A 19,612-nucleotide genomic window follows, 5' to 3' on the forward strand; every position below is an offset into this window, starting at 1 on the left:
ACTAAACACTGATATTGATATACAATGCATTTGAATATTTATATTACACCTGATATAAGCAGCTGCCTGCCGTTATCTTCAATGAACATCGTCTCTGACTTCAGATAATGTTTGAATAGAATGATTTGTATTTGCTTCTACGTTATTTTAAAAGAGCTTTACTTGGTCACTCAATCCTTATATTTATTTTATTTTATGCTTTGTTGGTTGTTGGTTTGAAAAGGAGAGTTTGAGAGTTTAATAGGGTTGATATGGGCTTCGTTCAAGTTGATCGGAGGAGTTTTGTACCTGCCAAATTTCTACAAACTTATAAAAAAAAGAATTTGACGTAAAATTTGGGCAATGCAATTACGTAATTCTTTCTTGCCCATTGAGATTTTCATGGAGATGACTGGAAGTCTGGAATTTGTTGCCTTCTTTAAAGTTGACGGATGAGGAAGTTAAATGCTCTTTGGTGTTGGGAAGTTGAACAACTAATGTTCATCCAATTTGCAGGACCTCACTTATTGACTCTGGCAATATTTTTCCACTCATAAATAAGTATTCTGAGCTTGGCAAAGAAATATATCATCTTGATCAGCTTCCTGAAACTTACCATTAGTCATTATAATTAAGTGGTTTCAAAGAAACTTTGAAGTGGTTGGGTATTCACTAAGGTATAGGTTCAAATCCCACAATGTGAATCTCTACATAAGCTTGATTAGTGTTAACTATGGCTCAACTAGGTTTGGGGGAGCGTCGGCAGGAAATATCCTCTAACCCATTTAAAATCGTGTCAAGTGTCTATAGGATTGAGATCCCCGCAATAGTGGAAAAATTGCCTACCAATTTTTTTTGAAATCTTGACCATCTATTTTCATCTAATAGTCACCATTCCGCCACGTGTTCCATTTAATATAAAATAATAAAATATTATTACTTTTTAAAAAATAAATAATAAAAAATAAAAATAATTATTAAAAAATTTTGGCCACCCCCAAGGTTGAACTGGGATGGTTCGGCCATCCCATATTTTTTAATAATTATTTTTATTTTTTATTATTTAATTTTATATTTATTTTTTAAAAAGTAATAATATTTTATTATTTTATATTAAGTGGGACACATGGCGGAATGGTGACTGTTGGATGAAAATGGATAGTCAGGATTTCAAAAAAAAAGTGGTGGGCAATTTTTCCACTATTGCGGGGATCTCAATCCGTGTCTATAAATATTTAAAACGTTAGTATACATTAGTAAAACTATTAATGACCTTAAGAATTTAATGTACGTTTTAAATGTTTATAAACACTTGATACTATTTTAAATGGGCTGAATGACATTTCTTACAGGAGAAGTACTAGAAAGCCAAACAAATGAACCCATAAAAATTTTCAAACTGACGTGACAGACCATGAGTTGCAGAGAAGAGAGAGAATTGCATTTTTTTTTTTAATTTAAAAACCCTTGCTACGCCAGTTTGGAATTTTTTCTGAATTCATTTATTTGGCTCTTTAGCACTTCTCTTTCACTAGACTGGTTTGAAGGAAATTTCTGTCTATTTATAATTTTGTATTAATTTAGGTTGTGGAATAAGTGATACTTTAGTCGTAATATCATAAAAAAGTGACCATATAACTAAAAAACAGTTTGAATAAAAATCTTCTAGACTTTTCATGATATTTTACCATATAGAGCTTTTTTTCTTTTTCGTTGTATATACCATATAGAGTTTTTGAAATCCTGGCTATTTTTTTCAAACCAAATTGTTAAGATTTTGTCATATCAAGATATTTATTACTTAAAAAAAAAAAAAAAAAAAATTTGCGCTCATCTATTAAAAAATTAAAAAAAAAAAATTTTATTTAAGTCATCCATTAACTTTCATCGGTTTTATAATTATTTTTTTAAAGTTCACAAATCCTCAATTTAGTGTATCAAAAACTTTTAAGAAGTTTACAATATTACCCATTCTTTTAGGGTTTGAGGTTAAATCATATAGCAAGGGAGAAATGACTCTTATACTCTTGTAACATTTATAAAATTACAAAATTACTTTAAGTAATTTTTTAAAAAGGAAGAAATTAATAGTATTTTGAAAATTTTCAAGGCATCTGTTAGGATTTAACAGAAAACCTTAGCAGGTGACATTGCAAATTTTTTAAAAGTTAAATATACAAAATTAAGAGTTTTTAAACTTTAGAAAGTGATTACAAAGACGATAAAAGTTTAAGTAGGTTAATTATTTTTTATTTTTTTATTTTTCATTTAAAAAAAAGACCTTTCCTGCGTAGACACGCAGAAAATACGTAAGCAGCCACGCAGAAAATACGTACGTAGCCACGCAGATGCCAGAACATACGGACGTGGCATCGTTACTTAAGGTACAGGTAAGTTAAACGGAACTTCACCTGTTCCTTCCTTTAAAGTTTAAAAAGATTGAGACGTAATTTCACCGAGTGAACTCATTGAAGCCGCAACTCGTCTTTGACTATTCAATGTTCATATCCAGGAGGCCGAAACCAAATCGTGCAGGTAAACTAAACGGCCTATAAAATGATCGACTCCCTACACTTCATGTATCCCAAATCTCTGACTATTTTATCCTTTTGCCCCTCCAAATATATCTCCATATATCCCTACTTCGCTCCAGCCTAGCTCCAATATCCTTCATATCTTGCTGCTAAAAATTAATATCTCCATCTACTCTTACATTGCTTATTTTTTTATATATATAAATATCTCCATTTATTCTCACTCATTTTTAATTACTGCATTGTCAGTTCCTTGCTTTCCTACATATCATCTTTACAGTGAACTATTTTTTTTTTTCCCTGAGCCATCTTTATAGTGATCTCCCTGCACATCTTGTGCTCTCCAGACCAATGGGTAGCATTTTCCTATCAAACTTGGAGCGAATTGAGTATTTACTTCATGCACCAAACACCCTTAGCGAACCCAAGCAGAGATGGCACTCTGCTTTTCTAACCATCTATTGTTCTAAAGCTCTACTCTCCTTTTTCAATGTCTCTCCACCCGAAAAGAAATCTTTTAAGGTTTCACGCCTTCCATCTTTCACCATTGTGGATCTCAAACCTGACACAAGGTTCAAAATTGATCAAAATACTCTCATTCAGCTTGTGAAGGACAAAAATGTCGACAGCCTCCGAAAAATTGGGGGGGTTGTTGGAGTTGCAACCAGTCTTGAAGCCGATCTTGAATTGGGTATTGAAGGTGATGTTGAAGATATTTCTCACAGACACGATGCTTTTGGCTCCAACACATATAAAAGGCCGCCTACAAAGAGCTTCTTCCATTTCATTGTGGAGGCCTTCAAGGATCTTACCATATTCATCCTTTTAGGCTGCGCAACACTTTCGCTTGCGTTTGGCATTAAAGAGGATGGAATCAAAGAAGGATGGTATGATGGTGGAAGCATATTTGTTGCTATATTTCTTGTCATTGCTGTTTCCGCCGTAAGCAACTTTAGGCAAAACAGACAATTTGACAAATTATCTAAAGTCAGCAACAATATCCAAGTTGAGGTTGTGAGAGCTGGAAGGCGTCAACAGATTTCCGTGTTTGAAATTGTGGTTGGAGACGTCGTTTGCTTAAAGATCGGAGATCAAGTTCCAGCCGACGGGCTATTCTTTGATGGGCACTCATTGCAAGTGGATGAATCCAGCATGACAGGGGAGAGTGACCACGTAGACGTGAATTACAGTCATCCATTTTTGGTTTCTGGTACTAAGGTGGTTGATGGCTATGCTCGGATGCTTGTCACAACGGTTGGCATGAACACAACCTGGGGTGAGATGATGAGCTCAATCAGCCGTGACACCAGTGAACAAACACCTTTACAAGCTCGCCTCAACAAGTTAACCTCATCAATAGGTAAAGTTGGTTTACTAGTTGCTTTCCTAGTTCTTGTAGTCTTGTTGGTTCGTTACTTCACAGGAAATACAACAGATGATAATGGAAATAAAGAGTTCATTGGCAGTAAGACCAAGGTTGACGACATAGTGAATGCTGTGGTGGGGATTGTAGCTGCTGCAGTTACTATAGTTGTGGTTGCAATTCCAGAAGGTTTGCCATTGGCCGTCACGCTGACACTTGCTTATTCCATGAAGAGAATGATGGTTGATCAGGCAATGGTGCGGAAGCTCTCTGCCTGTGAGACCATGGGCTCTGCCACCACCATTTGTACTGATAAAACAGGCACTCTCACGCTCAACCAAATGAAGGTGACAAAGTTTTGGCTAGGGGAAGAAACTTTTGCAACAAGTTCTTACTCATCAATTGCTCCATATGTTCTCGAATTGGTCCAAGAAGGAGTTGCTTTAAACACAACTGGGAGTGTTTACAGGCCTAATTCAGGATCTGAAATTGAGTTCTCAGGTAGTCCCACTGAAAAAGCAATTCTTTCCTGGGCTGTTCTGGACCTAAACATGGAAATTGAGCAATTGATGCAAAGTTGTACGATTCTTTATGTTGAAGCATTCAATTCCCAGAAGAAACGAAGTGGAGTCCTTATGAGGAGAAAGGTAGACAACACAATCCATGTACACTGGAAAGGTGCTGCAGAGATGATACTGAAGATGTGTTCAAGTTACTATGATGCTTCTGGAATTGTAAAAGATCTGGATGATGCTGAACAGATGAAATTTGAGCAAATTATTCAAGGTATGGCAGCTAGCAGCCTCCGATGCATTGCATTTGCATATAAGCAAGTTTCAGAAGAAGATCAAGAAAATAAAAAGCTAGATGAAGATGGTTTGACCCTATTAGGACTTGTGGGACTTAAGGACCCATGTCGTCCAGGGGTGAAGAAAGCTGTTGAAGATTGCCAGTATGCCGGTGTGAACATTAAAATGATCACAGGAGACAATGTTTTCACTGCAAAAGCTATAGCCACCGAATGTGGGATACTCAGGCTTGGTCAAGACTTGGTCAATGGAGCAGTAGTAGAAGGTGTGGAATTCAGAAACTACACGCCAAAGGAGAGATTGGAGAAAGTTGACAAAATTTGTGTGATGGCGAGGTCCTCTCCCTTTGACAAACTTCTAATGGTACAATGCTTGAAACAAAAAGGCCATGTGGTTGCTGTTACTGGCGATGGCACAAATGATGCACCAGCACTAAAAGAAGCTGATATAGGACTTTCAATGGGGATTCAAGGCACCGAGGTGGCCAAGGAAAGCTCAGACATTGTCATTTTGGATGATAATTTTGCTTCTGTGGCCACAGTTTTGAAGTGGGGAAGATGTGTCTATAACAACATCCAAAAGTTCATCCAATTTCAACTTACTGTAAATGTTGCTGCTCTTGTGATCAACTTTGTGGCAGCAGTTTCAGCTGGTGAAGTCCCTTTAACAGCAGTGCAGTTATTGTGGGTGAACTTGATTATGGATACGTTGGGTGCTCTGGCTCTTGCAACTGAGCAACCCACCAAGGAGCTCATGGATAAACCACCTGTGGGTCGGACTGCACCACTTATCACCAACATTATGTGGAGAAACCTCTTAGCCCAAGCTTCCTATCAAATAATCGTCCTCTTGACCTTGCAATTCAAAGGTGAATCAATTTTTGGTGTGACTGAGAAGGTAAATGACACCCTAATCTTTAATACTTTTGTCCTTTGCCAAGTCTTCAATGAATTCAATGCAAGGAAGCTCGAGAAGAAGAACGTCTTCAAGGGGATACACAGAAATAGATTGTTTTTGGGGATCATTGTGATAACCATTGTTCTTCAGGTGATCATGGTAGAGTTTTTAAAGAAGTTTGCAGATACAGAAAGGTTGAATTGGGTGCAATGGGGTGCATGCATTGGAATGTCAGCACTATCTTGGCCAATCGGTTGGATTGTCAAGTGGATACCTGTTCCACAGAAACCGTTTCTTAGTTACCTAAAGATGTCAAAGAAGTGACCATGGTTTGCCATGGGCTTTTCTTCGGTGCTTCTTTTTGTTAATTAACTCTCCTGGTTCTAGTATTAGGTATCTTATCATAATTCATTGTGTAGCTTATTATTATTATTATTATTATAATTCTTTTGTTTTCTCATTGTATAGCTTATTAGATATGTAATTATTGATTTCAGATTTTCAATAATGTAATTCTTTTCACTTTTTTTTTTTTTTTTTTTTGTCATACATTTGTGTGTTTGGTAAATCACCTTTCCCTTCCTCGCTGTCCTGTTATTTTTACTTCTCCAAAAAAAAAAATCAACCTCTTTTTAAAACTATTACCAATCAATCTAAAGTTTATTTTTCTCTCACAAAAAAATCAAATCTTATTTCACCTTTATATCAGATCAATCACTTCTTATTAAAATTTAAATAAATTACTCGCAATAAAAGTATTTATCAAACACACCCAAGTGCAAATGTGTCCCTCAATGTGGCTAATCTTAAAGAATTCTATGGCCTTTTATTAACAGAAAAGCCAAGGGCATGTACCAAACATAACTATATATATTTGGGAAGACTAACAATTGTATATGTGCAAAGAAATTAAACATAATCGGAGTGATTAGTTGAAGCAACATACCAGACATTGGGGCTTATCACCAAAGCCTTATAGTTCATACCATAAATCTTAATATCTTAGGCCCGTTTGGTTCACCGAATAGTTTGCAGAAATGGAATGACTATTCTCTTCTTTTACGAAGATAAATAATTATTAACATTTTTTTTTTTTCAACCCTTAGATTTTTGTTTTGTTTTGTTTTTTTTTCTTTTTTTTAATAAAAAAATTTTGAATTGCAGTGGTAGCCGGTCACCCACTGCAAGACCGGGCTGTCTCAGCACCCCCAAATCCAAATCCGCCTCGGCAATGCCACCCTTGGCCGCCCCAAAAATCCATTGGTGGGTTGTCTCCAGTCTGGAGTTTGTCAATGCTTTATATTCCATTTGCGTAGCTCGAGGGCAGATGGCTTTATTACATTGATTAAACACGTGATTCAATGATTAATTGAAAGACGCCAACCGAATAATGACAACTTAAGCAGCCTAAATTTGACTGCAATTTAAGGACGCGGGTCGACGCCTTCTTTCTGTAATAATTATTCCTGTTGCATCTCTTCTTCAAGCACCAAGAAGATACCTACCCACGTACAAGGAAACTCACCATCCCCTCTGATTCAGATTGAGCACGTGCTATCTTTTTTGGGTCAAACAATTCGGGTGTTCTTGGAAATATACCAAACCCATCCAAACTCGTCGCTCTTTCTGCTATAAGTAACTTTAGGCAAAACAGACCATTTGACAAATTATCCCAAGTGAGCAACAATATCCAAGTTGATGTTGTGAGGGGGGGGGGGGGGGGGGGGGGAGGTGGGCATCAACAAATTTCAGTATTTGAAATTGTGGTTGGAGATGTAGTTTGCTTAAAGATTGGAGATCAAGTTCCAGCAGATGGCTATTCTTAGATGGGCATTCGTTGAAAGTGGACAAATCCAGCATGACAGGGGAGAGTGACCATGTAGAAGTAAATTGCAGTCATCCATTTTTGGTTTCTGGTGCAAAGGTGCTGGCTTGATGCCCATGCTTGAATGCTTGCCACTGGCCATCACGCTTACACTTGCCTATTCCATGAAGAGAATGATGGCTGATCAGACAATGGTGCAGAAGCTCTCTCCCTGTGAAACCATGGCCTCTGCCACCACCATTTGTACTGACAAAACAGGGACTCTCAGGCTGAACCAAATGATCTCGTAGAGGTATGCCTTCGGATATCTTATTTCATTATATTGCTGGGAACTGAAGCTTTTTTAATGTTAGATGTTTTGGTGAATATGCAATTAAGAAGAAATTAGATGTTTTGGTGATCCGCTTAGGTATTAAAATTTGATTGTTTATTTGGATAGGATTGAATTAGTTTTTATTAAGAAATTCGGAGAAATTCTTGAGATTTGATTAAAATTACTTGAACTAGATGTTTTATAAAAATGATAGTTGCTGGAAAATGTTGAGTTATATATATACTGTAATGAGATTCAAACATATTATAAATATGTCCCTATGAAGTTGAATTTTCAATGATTTGAAGAAAAAAATATCTTGATGACTTGTGCTTGATTTTGAACAAATTGGTATTGAAGCATGACAGATTTGCTTCTCTATTTATGCACAATTCTTTTAATCACTCCTTTGAATTACAATTTACACATGTGGGTGCTGCTGTTTCTCTATCCTGCAGGCTGTGTATTGCTGAAGCAGTGTCATTTGCTCGTGTTTGAACTGCTCGCAGCTGTAATTGCACTTTGATTCACCTGTAAATTAAGCCATTTTTTGGGTCGTTTCCAGAGCTGACTGATACATTTATTGAGTTCAGCGTGAGAGTGCCTGTTTTATCAGTGCAAATGAAGGTGGCAGAGCCCATGGTCTCACAGCAGAGAGCTTCCGCACCATTGCCTGATCAGCCATCATTCTCTTCATGGAATAAGCAAGTGTGAGCGTGACGGCCAGTGGCAAACCTTCTAGAATTGCAACCACAACTATAGTAACTGCTTGCCATTGAACTCCCTTGTGTTCTCTTCTTTTGTATTTCCTTTGCTCCAGAAACCAAAAATGGATGACTGCAATTTACTTCTACATGGTCACTCTCCCCTGTCATGCTGGATTGGCCTACTTGAAAGGAGTGCCCATCTAAGAATAGCCCATCTGCTGGAACTTGATCTCAAATCTTTAAGCAATTTACATCTCCAACCACAATTTCAAATACTGAAATCTGTTGACGCCCCTCCCAAGCTCTCACAACATCAACTGGGATATTGTTGCTGACTTCGGATAATTTGTCAATCTGTCGGATTTCGACAACAATAAATACGTCTGTTGTTTCCTGTCTTTCCTAACAACCATTTGGATGGTGATCCGCTTCTTTTACTTCCTGTTGAGTATATACATTACACGTACGTGTGACTACAGAAATATTGAATTTCACATTAATTGGAAAAATGTAAATGGTCAATATAAAAAAAATATCACGGGTCACATAATAACATGGCATTGAAATAAATTCACCAAGAACTTTACCTTCCTATTTACATGCACTACCCTGTAATATTTATTTTGTCATTGAATTTGTATAATTTAGTTTGGCCTCCCAAAAATGAATCCATGCCTCAGCTGCCATTGGACGTGGATGCCTTGAAGGATACTACGTACAATTTCATCCTTTTAGGATGTGCTGCACATTCTCTTGCGTTTGGCATTAGAGAGCATAGAATAAACAGCTAGCTAGCAATGACAAAAAAGCTTCCGGCCACCATCATCATCATGCCATCCATCATCTTTGATTTCATGCTCTTTAATGACAAACGCAAGAGAAAATGCAGCAACAGCTCCAGGAAGACTTGGTTGATGAATTTAGAATCTGTTGTCAGGTTTGAGATGAACAAAGATGAAAGAATTGAAAAAAGAAAGCAGGGCTCAAGAACAACAGATGGTAACAAAAGAAAGGGCAGGCAGAGGCAGTGGCATCTGATCTGAGATGGTGTGGTTCGGGTGAGGGTAGTCCAACCTAGTATTTATGTATGTGCTTCAAAGATGAACTGTTTTCTCAGTTGCACGTCTCAAAAGAGGGTCACTAGCTAGCTCCCGGCAGTCAATCTTAGGCTGCTTGACTAGCTAGTCACAATCCGATGGCATTGACTCACTGGAGACGTCAATTTTAGGCTGCTTAATTGACTAGTCACGATCCGATGGCATTGACTCAATGGAGACAACGTTGAACGATGGCTTGCAATTTGCATTGATCACCCACGTCGAACACGTTCGGCGTAGGAGACCTGCTAAAAAATTCGAAAGCCCTAAAGTAACCTTAATTATATACATAAATGATACGGATCGCTACCTATCACAGCTTTTGGATTCTTGTTTTTAACTAGCTAGAGTCCAGCCAAATGGGAGTGTAATATGTATTATGTATCATTACTCTAAAATAAAAAGTAATGAGAAAGAAAATAAAATAATTATGATTTCGTCCCAAAAGAAGAAAAAAGAAGGGAAGTGTTCAAATAAAATTTTTTTTTTTTATATTGGTAGAAAATAATAACAATATACTAAGGGCATGTTTGGTATGCAGAATAGACCTCTGAAATAGATTGATTATTCTTATGAAATAACTTCTTTTTTTTTTTTTTTTTTTTTTTTTTTTTTTTTTCGGTTACATACTATTTTTATGAATAGCTATTCGATCCCTTAGAAAAATGAATACGCATTTCTTTAAAAAATTGGAGGAATAAATATTCATTAAGGACTATAATGAATTTTCCAATAGAATCATTATTTTTTTTTCTTGCAAACCTAAAATTTTTATTATTATTATTATTATTTTTTTTAAAAAAAAGGAGGCGAGACAATCACAAAACTTTATACTAGTGCCTAACCACCTTAAGGGGTAGTCGGCCACTCTAGAAGAACCACGAGGATACCCCAAAGCATGGTTAGGGTGGTCGTAAGATACTCGATGGTCCACCATGAGGGGCTTTTGGGAGTAGTGTGACCACCCGATGATCTGCCAAGGTGGTTGACTACGAAAAAAAAATTTCTTAGCTTTTTTTTTTTTTTAAAAAAAATTATTATTATTATTGTTTGTGTATATATCTTTGATATTTTAATAATTTTGGTACAATTTTAATGAATAAAAATGGCTATTCAATTTTATATTATTTAATAACTATTTATTTTCTTAACATAGTAACCATATATACACCAACGTACCAAATCTTTGTCTCGAACGGCAGTCAGGAAAAACAGAATATTTTTATTTTTTATTTCAAATTCTTTTTTTTTCAAAAATTTGGAAGGATGGAGCGGAGGTATTTGAAAATCTTTGGGGGATCGGGGAGGCTCCCCGGCCTCCGTGGTTCCGTCCATGAAGCCATTCGAATCGAACTGAGGCTCAGCAGTTGGATACAGGCTCTTCGGACAGTTCACAAAAATCCTATCTCAACATCAACTTTCAGTGTCCAATTGGTATTTTGCCTGTCTGCTCTGCTTCTCAACTAGCCAAGAAGCAGGTTGTCTGTTCTTTTGTCTATATCCGTTTCTTATTCTCCATTAAAGTTAATTTTCACGAACATTTGGGGTCCTCCCTCAGAAAGAAGCACTGAGGCTCCGCAGGTGGATACATGCGTACATTGTTGTGGGAGTTGGGAGCGTTTCCTACTCTGTGGATCTTTGGGTAAGCACAAAAATGGTTAATTAGCTGCCTTGTTTGTCTAGAGGTTGATCCGCATAAAGCCAGGTCTATGAAAAACAATCTCAGTTAAGTTGCAGAATTGCACGTTACGTGTTTGCCAAAATAACATATTAACATTTTTACGGTAGGTGGGTTATGGGAAGCCCTGTCAGGCTGTATTCATCCATGATCCATGGCTTAAGTTATCATTTTTCATTCGTCTTTGAATTTTTCTTTTCTTTCATTTGATTGGTAGTTATTTATTTATTTTTGAATATATTGCATGAGTTGAAGGCCACATATTCAATCATGTATGCTGCTTCAACTAATGGCTCAGATTATGTTTAATTTCTTTGCACATATATAGTTGTTAGTCGTCCCAAATATAAGTTATCTTCAACCGTGGAGTACCACAGATATGGATATTCAGCTACAAGACCCTCCAAAGTTGCTGCAGGTTTTGACTTATAATATGTATCTGCAGGAGATCCATTTGTAGACGGCTGTTCTGCAGCTACATTTTAAGCAGGCCGCAGCAGAAAATTCATTGTCCCAAAGATTTATCTGGATACTCAAAAATTTCATTTTCATAATTGCATGGTAGGAATCGCAAACCAGTGTTATACAATACGTGTATAGTCTTCCATAGATACTAACAAAGTAAACACCACATTTTCAATCATTTAACAAAATAAATTACATTATCATGAACCCCAAGTATAAAAAATTATACGAGAATATGTGCAAACCATCAACCATGAGCAAACCATCAACTACAGGCAAAACGACAACCAAAACCACAACCGTAAAGAATCTCTTCCCGAAATTTCCATGGACATACCGATTCTCACACCAAACCTAAATCTCTTCTCCCTTGCCTTCAAGAATCTTCTCACATGAGACTCGCCATGTAAATTCGAACACAATACTTACATATCTGTTAAGCTATACAATGAGAGAACTAGAGAATTATAATAAGCTAGACAATATTATTGTAACTACCCTCAACGTATGATAAAAAATAAGTAAAAATTTTGTATTATTGAAAATATGACATCAATACTTACATATAGGATAAGCGATACAATGATAGAACTGAATAATTATAATAAGATACCAAATACTGGAACCGATAGAGTTAACAATAAGAAGTATTGAAGAAAATCCCATGGTCATATCTTTTTCATCTTTAGGTAGCTAAGAAATGGTCTTTGTGGAACAGGTATACACTTGACGATCCAACCAATTGGCCAAGATAGTGCTGAGATTCCAATGCATGCACCCCATTGCAACCAATTCAACCTTTCTGTATCTGCAAACTTCTTTAGAAACTCTACCATGACTACCTGTAGAATAATGGTTATCACGATGATCCCCAAAAACAATCTATTCTTGTGTATCCCCTTGAAGACATTCTTCTTCTCGAGCTTCCTTGCATTGAATTCATTGAAGACTTGGCAAAGAACAAAAGTATTAAAGATTAAGGTGTCATTTACCTTCTCAGCCACACCAAAGATTGATTCACCTTTGAACTGCAAGGTCAAAAGGACAACTATTTGATATGAAGCTTGGGCTAAGAGGTTTCTCCACATAATGTTGGTGATAAGTGGCGTAGTCCGGCCCACAGGTGGTTTATCCATCAATTCCTTGGCAGGTTGCTCTGTCGCAAGAGCCAGAGCACCCAATGTATCCATAATCAAGTTCACCCACAATAATTGCACTGCTGTAAGTGGGACTTCTCCAGCTGAAACTGCTGCCACAAAGTTGATCACAAGAGCAGCAACATTTACGGTAAGTTGAAATTGGATGAACTTCTGGATGTTGTTATAGACACATCTTCCCCACTTTAAAACTGTGGCCACTGAAGCAAAATTATCGTCCAAAATGACAATGTCAGAGCTTTCCTTGGCCACCTCGGTGCCTTGAATCCCCATTGAAAGTCCTATATCAGCTTCTTTTAGTGCTGGTGCATCGTTTGTGCCATCGCCAGTGACTGCAACCACATGGCCTTTTTGTTTCAAGCACTCTACCATCAAAAGTTTGTCAAAGGGAGAAGACCTTGCCATCACACAAATTTTATCAACTTTCTCCAATCTCTCTTTTGGCGTGTAGTTTCTGAATTCCACACCTTCTACTACTGCTCCACTGACCATGTCTTGACCAGGCCTAAGTATCCCACATTCGGTGGCTATAGCTTTTGCAGTGAAAACATTGTCTCCCGTGATCATTTTAATATTCACACCGGCATATTGGCAATCTTCCACAGCTTTCTTCACCCCTGAACGACATGGGTCCTTAAGTCCCACAAGTCCTAATAGGGTCAAACCATCTTCTTCTAGCCTTTTATTTTCTTGATATTCTTCTGAAACCTGCTTATGTGCAAATGCAATGCACCGGAGGCTGCTAGCTGCCATACCTTGAATAATTTGCTCAAATTTCATCTGTTCAGCATCATCAAGATCTTTTACAATTCCAGAAGCATCATAGTAACTTGAGCACATCTTCAATATCATCTCTGCTGCACCTTTCCAGTGTACATGGATTGTGTTGTCTGCTTTTCTCCTCATAAGGACTCCACTTCGTTTCTTCTGGGAATTGAATGCTTCAACATAAAGAATCGTACAACTTTGCATCAATTGCTCCATTTCCATGTTTAGGTCCAAAACAGCCCATGAAAGAATTGCTTTTTCTGTGGGACTACCTGAAAACTCAATTTCAGATCCTGAATTAGGCATGTATACACTACCAGTTGTGTTTAAAGCAACTCCTTCCTGGACCAATTTGAGAACATATTCAGCAATTGATGAGTAAGAACCAGCTGTAAAAGTTTCTTTCCCCAACCAAAACTTTGTCACCTTCATTTGGTTGAGCGTGAGAGTGCCTGTTTTATCAGTACAAATGGTGGTGGCAGAGCCCATGGTCTCACAGGCAGAGAGCTTTCGCACCATTGCTTGATCAACCATCATTCTCTTCATGGAATAAGCAAGTGTGAGTGTAACTGCCAGTGGCAAACCTTCTGGGATTGCAACCACAACTATAGTAACAGCAGCAGCGACAATCCCCACCACAGCATTCACTATGTCATCAACCTTGGTCTTGTTACCGTTGAACTCCTTATTTCCATTGTCATCTGTTGTATTACCTGTGAAGTAGCGAACCAACAAGAGTACGAGAACTAGGAAAGCGACTAGCAAACCAACTTTACCGATTGATGAGGTTAACTTGTTGAGGCGAGCTTGTAAAGGTGTTTGTTCGTTTGTGTCACGGCTGATTGAGCTCATCATCTCGCCCCAGGTTGTGTTCATGCCAACTGAAGTGACAAGCATCTGAGCATAGCCATCGGCCACCTTAGTACCTGAAACCAGAAATGGATGACTGCAATTTACTTCTACTTGGTCACTCTCCCCTGTCATGCTGGATTCATCCACTTGCAATGAGTGCCCGTCTATGAATAGGCCGTCAGCTGGAACTTGATCTCCAATCTTTAAGCAAACAACATCTCCAACAACAATTTTAAATATTGAAATCTGTTGACGCCGCGCAGCTCTCACAACATCAACCTGTATATTGTTGCTGACTTTGGATAATTTGTCAAACTGTCTATTTTGCCTAAAGTTGCTTATGGCAGAAACAGCAATGACAAGAAATATAGCAACAAATATGCTTCCACCATCATACCAACCTTCTTTGATTCCATGTTCTTTAATGCCAAACGCAAGAGAAAGTGTTGCACAGCCTAAGAGGATGAAAATGGTAAGATCCTTGAAGGCTTCCACTATGAACTGGAAGAAGCTCTTTGTAGGCGGTCTTTTATATGTGTTGGAGCCGAAAGCCTCGTGTCGGAGTGCAATATCTTCAACATCGCCTGCAATACCCAATTCAGCATTGGTGTGAAGGCTAGATGCTACCGCATCAACCCCTCCAAATTTTTGGAGCCTGTCAACATTTTTCTCTTTCACAAGTTGAATGAGACAATTTTGATCAATTTTGAACCTTTTGTCGGGGACGAGATCCACAATGGTGAATGATGGACAGTGAGAAAGCTCAGGATTTTTGATTTCGTGTAGAGAATGGAATTTGTGAATACTTTTCTCTTTCACGAGTTCAACGAGAGGTTTGAGATTCATAATGATGAAAGATGGAGAGCGTGAAATGTCAACATTTTTCTTCTCTGCTAGAGAATGATGGCTGTCAACATCATTCTCCTTCACAAGTTCAGTAAGACTGGTACGATCAATTTGGAAGCTATTGCTTGGTCTGAGATCCTCAATGGAATAAGAAGGACTGCATGAAATCTCAGTATTTTTCTTTCCGGATAGAGATTCTGTAAAAAAAGAAAGTATGGTTCTGGAACAGTAGATGGTCACAAAAGCAGAGTGCCATCTCTTGTTGGCTTGGCCGAGTATTTCTGGTACGTGAAGTAAAGTCTCAATGCATATGCTCTCCGACTTTGGTGGGAGAATTGTAGCCATTGGCTCAGGGAGGGAAAAAAGTTCACTGTAAAGATGATATGTGTAGGAAAGCAAGGAACTGACAATGTAGTAATAGAGATAAAATAAAAAGCAGTAACTCTTTTTTCTATGTGTAAAACTTGAAGGATTCAAATGAGCAAATACCTTTTATGAATGAATGGAGCAAAGTGAGGATAAATGCAGATATTCCTCGAGGAAAAATCGAAAGAGCAGAATAGCTGGAGAATAGTAATGATATAAGGAGATATGTTGCAGGGTACATTAAATTGGGGAAGTCCTTGACATTTTATAGCTTTGTCTGTCAGTTTTGTTTGTGCTCTGTGTTGTTTCGCAATAAAAGTATCCATGAAATATGTTGGGTTTCTCACGACTTTCCGCAAAAATTTAATACCAAATTGATGGTGTCGATAAGTGTACAGATCGATCGAGTTTGCGTTGTTTCTTGGTAACTCGAAGAGTTTGCGCGGTTTGACAAAAAGTATCGGCTTTTGATTTGTTCGAGACCAAATGGACGCGGAAACTTGTCATCATCGAAAGCCTACAGCAATCTCTTGCCCCTCGGGCTAAGCAATTGGAATCCTTTCGTCCTAAGTTTATCAAGGCAATTCCCTTTTGTTTTCTCCTTGTGCGTTAGACAGTGCAAGCCAATCTTTTTATGAATTTCTTTCCATAGAATAACTATCTTTTAAATTAATGATTCGGAAAATATTGCCCCAGTCAAACATTAGTCGTTTGACTTCCTAAGAACAAAAGGAATAACTTAAGAACGCAGCATTCTCCACTTTCTATGAAAACGGATAAGAAAGAATGATGTAATTGTATGCCCAAATGCTCAAGTTCGTGGTAACCTCTCATTGTTACTGTTTTTGCAATGTTGCTCTTAAACTATCAAATATTGCAATGTGAGTATTCTATATTTCAGCTATTTTCAATACCTCATATGTTAAGATTTTTTGTTATCTAACTAATTAATTAATGAAAATGACCAAAATACCCTCACTTATAATTTTTTCTACACCGAGTCTTGTCTCATTGCAACCCATGGTTAGGGTTTAGAAAAACAGGTCGGCAGGTTGAGCTCAGGTCGACCTGCTTGACCTGCCAATCTAATAAGGGAAAATACAAACATGACCTATTTAGCTAAATGAGTTATGCATTTAAACCTGAACACGACCTACTTGACCCATTTAGACTCAAACGCAACATGTTTAACCCATTTGACCTAACCCAACACGACTCATTTGCCCTGTTTCGACCCGAATATAACCCGTTTCAATATATATTTATTATATAAAAAATATATATAATTTTATAAATGGGTTATGTGGGTCAACCTATTTATGATTCGTTTATTAAACGGATTAAAAGGGTCAACCTGTTTATGATCAAGCGGGTTCGTGGGTTGTGTTAAAAACTGTCAGTTCCCTATCCACTGTGATGATGTGGGTCATCATTGAACACCATGGCCAGCTCAGTCTCTTTATTATTATTATTATATATTTTGGATTTTGTTAAAAATTTTAATTACGGGTATATTTGTATTTTTTATAAATTATATATTACTTGTTAGCCGTTTAAGTTAACAAAAAACCTAACTATAGAGGGAATTGAAATGGGCTGAAACATCGAACACCAACATTGCAACTTTTGATAGTTAGGAGGAAACATTACAAAAGGCAAGAAAGTTCGAGGGAATAAGTTAAGATTCCAAAAGTTTTTTTTGTGACTGTGTCCGTTTGGAAGGGATTTGGCTTTTTCCCATCTAGTAAAAAGAGATACATGCTGAAGGAAACTGCCACAGATGGATTCATGCAATATGGTACGTATAATCATTTCAACAAGCTAAGAATTGTTTCTCGTAATTGCTGTGTGTATCACCAAAATCTCTTCCTTAATTTTCCTCTCAAAGAAAGGATGATCCGAGCAGCTAATTTTTGAGCATGTAAACAGGAAAAGCAGTTTTGGTTTTGTGTCGGCTAAACAGTGCAGGAGGATAGATTGGGATCGATCAAATATGGAAGCACTCCTGGATCTCAGGCTGCGTCGACACAGACTTCGATCTCCAGGTTTAAAAATGAAATTATGCGAAGGCTCTAGACTTGGAGGCCTAGGAACGTGTTTGACTAAAAGTCTGAAAGGATGCATGTGATCACATTAATTAATGCATGCGCCGCCGCGCCTGAGACGCAGCCAGCGTGTGATCATATATACATAACTAGGAAATTGCCATACGTATTTCTGTCCTAGGAAATTGACGCAGCAAGATGGCTTGTATAAAGCTCCTACAAACTAACTTCTGACATTGCCACGTGTGTCTTAAACATGTGAGACATTTCTGTCTTAGATATTGTTAGGAGATAAATATGAGAACATTTTGAGTGAAACCTTAGGATAATAAGGGCAGACTCATTATCTAGGCAAATTAGGCGGTTGCCACATCTCATGCCTATGTTAAAAGAATAATTTTTTATTTTAGCAAAAAATGCTAAAGTCTGAAAGTAAATAAATAAATAAATAAAAAAGGCGGGAGGGGTGGCAGCACTCCTCCACTCTCACAAAAGGGGAGGATCACCCAACAGCAGAATAAGTGCCCTACGCTTTGGATAAAAATGGTGGCTTGTACAATCACCCCCAACTGAAAATGTTTGTCCATAGTGGCAAAGCTAAGAATTTATGTTTGAGGGGGCTAAACCAAAATATAATGATAATATTTTTTTTGTGAATATATACTATGTTTTTACTATTTACAAAAAATATGATAAAACACAAGCCAATATATATATTACAGAAATTATATTTATCAAACTTCATAAATATGTGCCAAAATTAATGGATCAAAAATGTAACATGTAGGCCTAGCCCTAGTACAAAAAGAAACAAAAATACAAAAACAAAATGTTTAAAATTGCAACCTATACTAGTTTAGAGAAAATCAACAAGTATAGTTTGAATTGAAGTTCTCAGCAATTTCTCTTTCAATATAAACAACTATATTTAAATTTGTAATAAGCTCATCCTCCATTTTTGTGTGAAGCCTTGTTTTAAAAACTTTCATTGCTACATTGTATTCGAAGAGTCTAAACAAAATGAATCAATTTATCAGTAAAATGATATGCCTTTGATTTTTTTGTTTCAATCAATCAACGAAATAATTCTACAATAGAAGACAAATTTTATAATTTCGGATGATTAAGCACATTACATTGAAAACAAGTATGCATTTTGCTTTAGGTAACTTGAAAATGTTTTGAACAACTTGCATAGTGAAATGTTGATATATTTTTAAGAGAAGTGCTAGGAAGTCAAACAAATGAATTTAGAAAAATCTCCAAACTAATGTGGCAGACCGTGAGTGGCAAATAAGGGAGAGAGAATTGCATTTTTTTTTTTTTTAATTTAAAAACCCTTGTCATGTTAGTTTGAAAATTTTTCTGGGTTCATTTGTTAGGCTCTCTAGCACTTCTCTATTTTTAGAGATTCCAAACCTTTTTTTTTTTTTTTTTTTTTTCATTAACTTTTCTATCTACAGATAACAGTTTAGTACAGATTTTTCTTAGGGAAACTTGAAAACATTTTGATAGATTTTGGTTCTAAAACTTTCAGGTGAATTAATTAGTTTGGAGTAACTTACAATAATTGGCACGCTATGATGCAATGAGATATTGAGATGCATGGAAAATTTTGGAGCCGGTAAGAGCACCAAGGAAGATCTTTTTCTTCCTCAAGTAGGTTGAATAATTACTCATATATACATCATGACCTGCTTCTTCAGATAATGAGTCCAATCACTGAAATCCAAGACAAAAACAATCCAGGCAGCAGAGGTTTTGGTGAAGGCCGTGATGACAACATATACATCTTCCTCGTACCAACATATGCATCTAAGATTAATGTTCCTAAACTTTGGGAGGGCCATGTAGCTCACACAATTTTGAAATAACATCTACATTACTCTCACTTTCCTACCATAAACTTAG

The 19,612-nt window shown here is 37.0% G+C and overlaps 1 protein-coding gene, 1 long non-coding RNA gene and 1 pseudogene across 5 annotated transcripts; 2 read left to right on the top strand and 1 right to left on the bottom strand.

The window, feature by feature from the left end:
• The first annotated feature begins 2,840 nt into the window (after window positions 1–2,840).
• Window positions 2,841–5,988, top strand: LOC132180076 (putative calcium-transporting ATPase 13, plasma membrane-type pseudogene; annotated as a pseudogene).
• Window positions 5,989–7,314: 1,326 nt separating this feature from the next.
• Window positions 7,315–8,825, top strand: LOC132179154 (uncharacterized). Its single transcript, XR_015911843.1, has 2 exons — window positions 7,315–7,699; window positions 8,179–8,825. It is a non-coding gene; the product is annotated as an uncharacterized LOC132179154 (long non-coding RNA).
• Window positions 8,826–11,628: 2,803 nt separating this feature from the next.
• Window positions 11,629–15,776, bottom strand: LOC132180075 (putative calcium-transporting ATPase 13, plasma membrane-type). 4 transcript variants are annotated; one of them, XM_088515172.1, is made up of 2 exons: window positions 12,355–15,776; window positions 11,629–11,653 (listed from the first exon to the last, which is right to left on the bottom strand). In XM_088515172.1, the coding sequence occupies exons 1-2, from the start codon at window positions 15,633–15,635 to the stop codon at window positions 11,629–11,631; spliced, it is 3,306 nt and encodes a 1,101-aa protein (XP_088371298.1). In that variant the 5' UTR covers window positions 15,636–15,776. The 4 variants fall into 4 exon arrangements, with proteins under 4 accessions (XP_088371298.1, XP_088371300.1, XP_088371299.1 ...); XM_088515174.1 differs by lacking the exon at window positions 11,629–11,653 and having other exon boundaries at window positions 12,336–15,190; window positions 15,446–15,776; XM_088515173.1 differs by lacking the exon at window positions 11,629–11,653 and having other exon boundaries at window positions 12,336–15,153; window positions 15,382–15,776.
• Between the last annotated feature and the right edge of the window lie 3,836 nt (window positions 15,777–19,612).

The sequence above is a fragment of the Corylus avellana genome, chromosome 4, assembly GCF_965113065.1.
Source record: "Corylus avellana chromosome 4, dhCorAvel1.hap1.2, whole genome shotgun sequence".
Lineage (NCBI taxonomy): Eukaryota > Viridiplantae > Streptophyta > Magnoliopsida > Fagales > Betulaceae > Corylus > Corylus avellana.

What these genes read in the sequence shown, in the direction of transcription:
- LOC132180075 (XM_088515172.1), bottom strand. Translation starts at nt 15,635, where the DNA reads ATGGCTACAATTCTCCCACCAAAGTCGGAGAGCATATGCATTGAGACT. An exon ending in AGACCATTTCTTAGCTACCT is followed by an intron (nt 11,654 to 12,354) that starts AAAGATGAAAAA and finishes CGTCTACAAATG; the next exon opens with GATCTCCTGCAGATACATAT.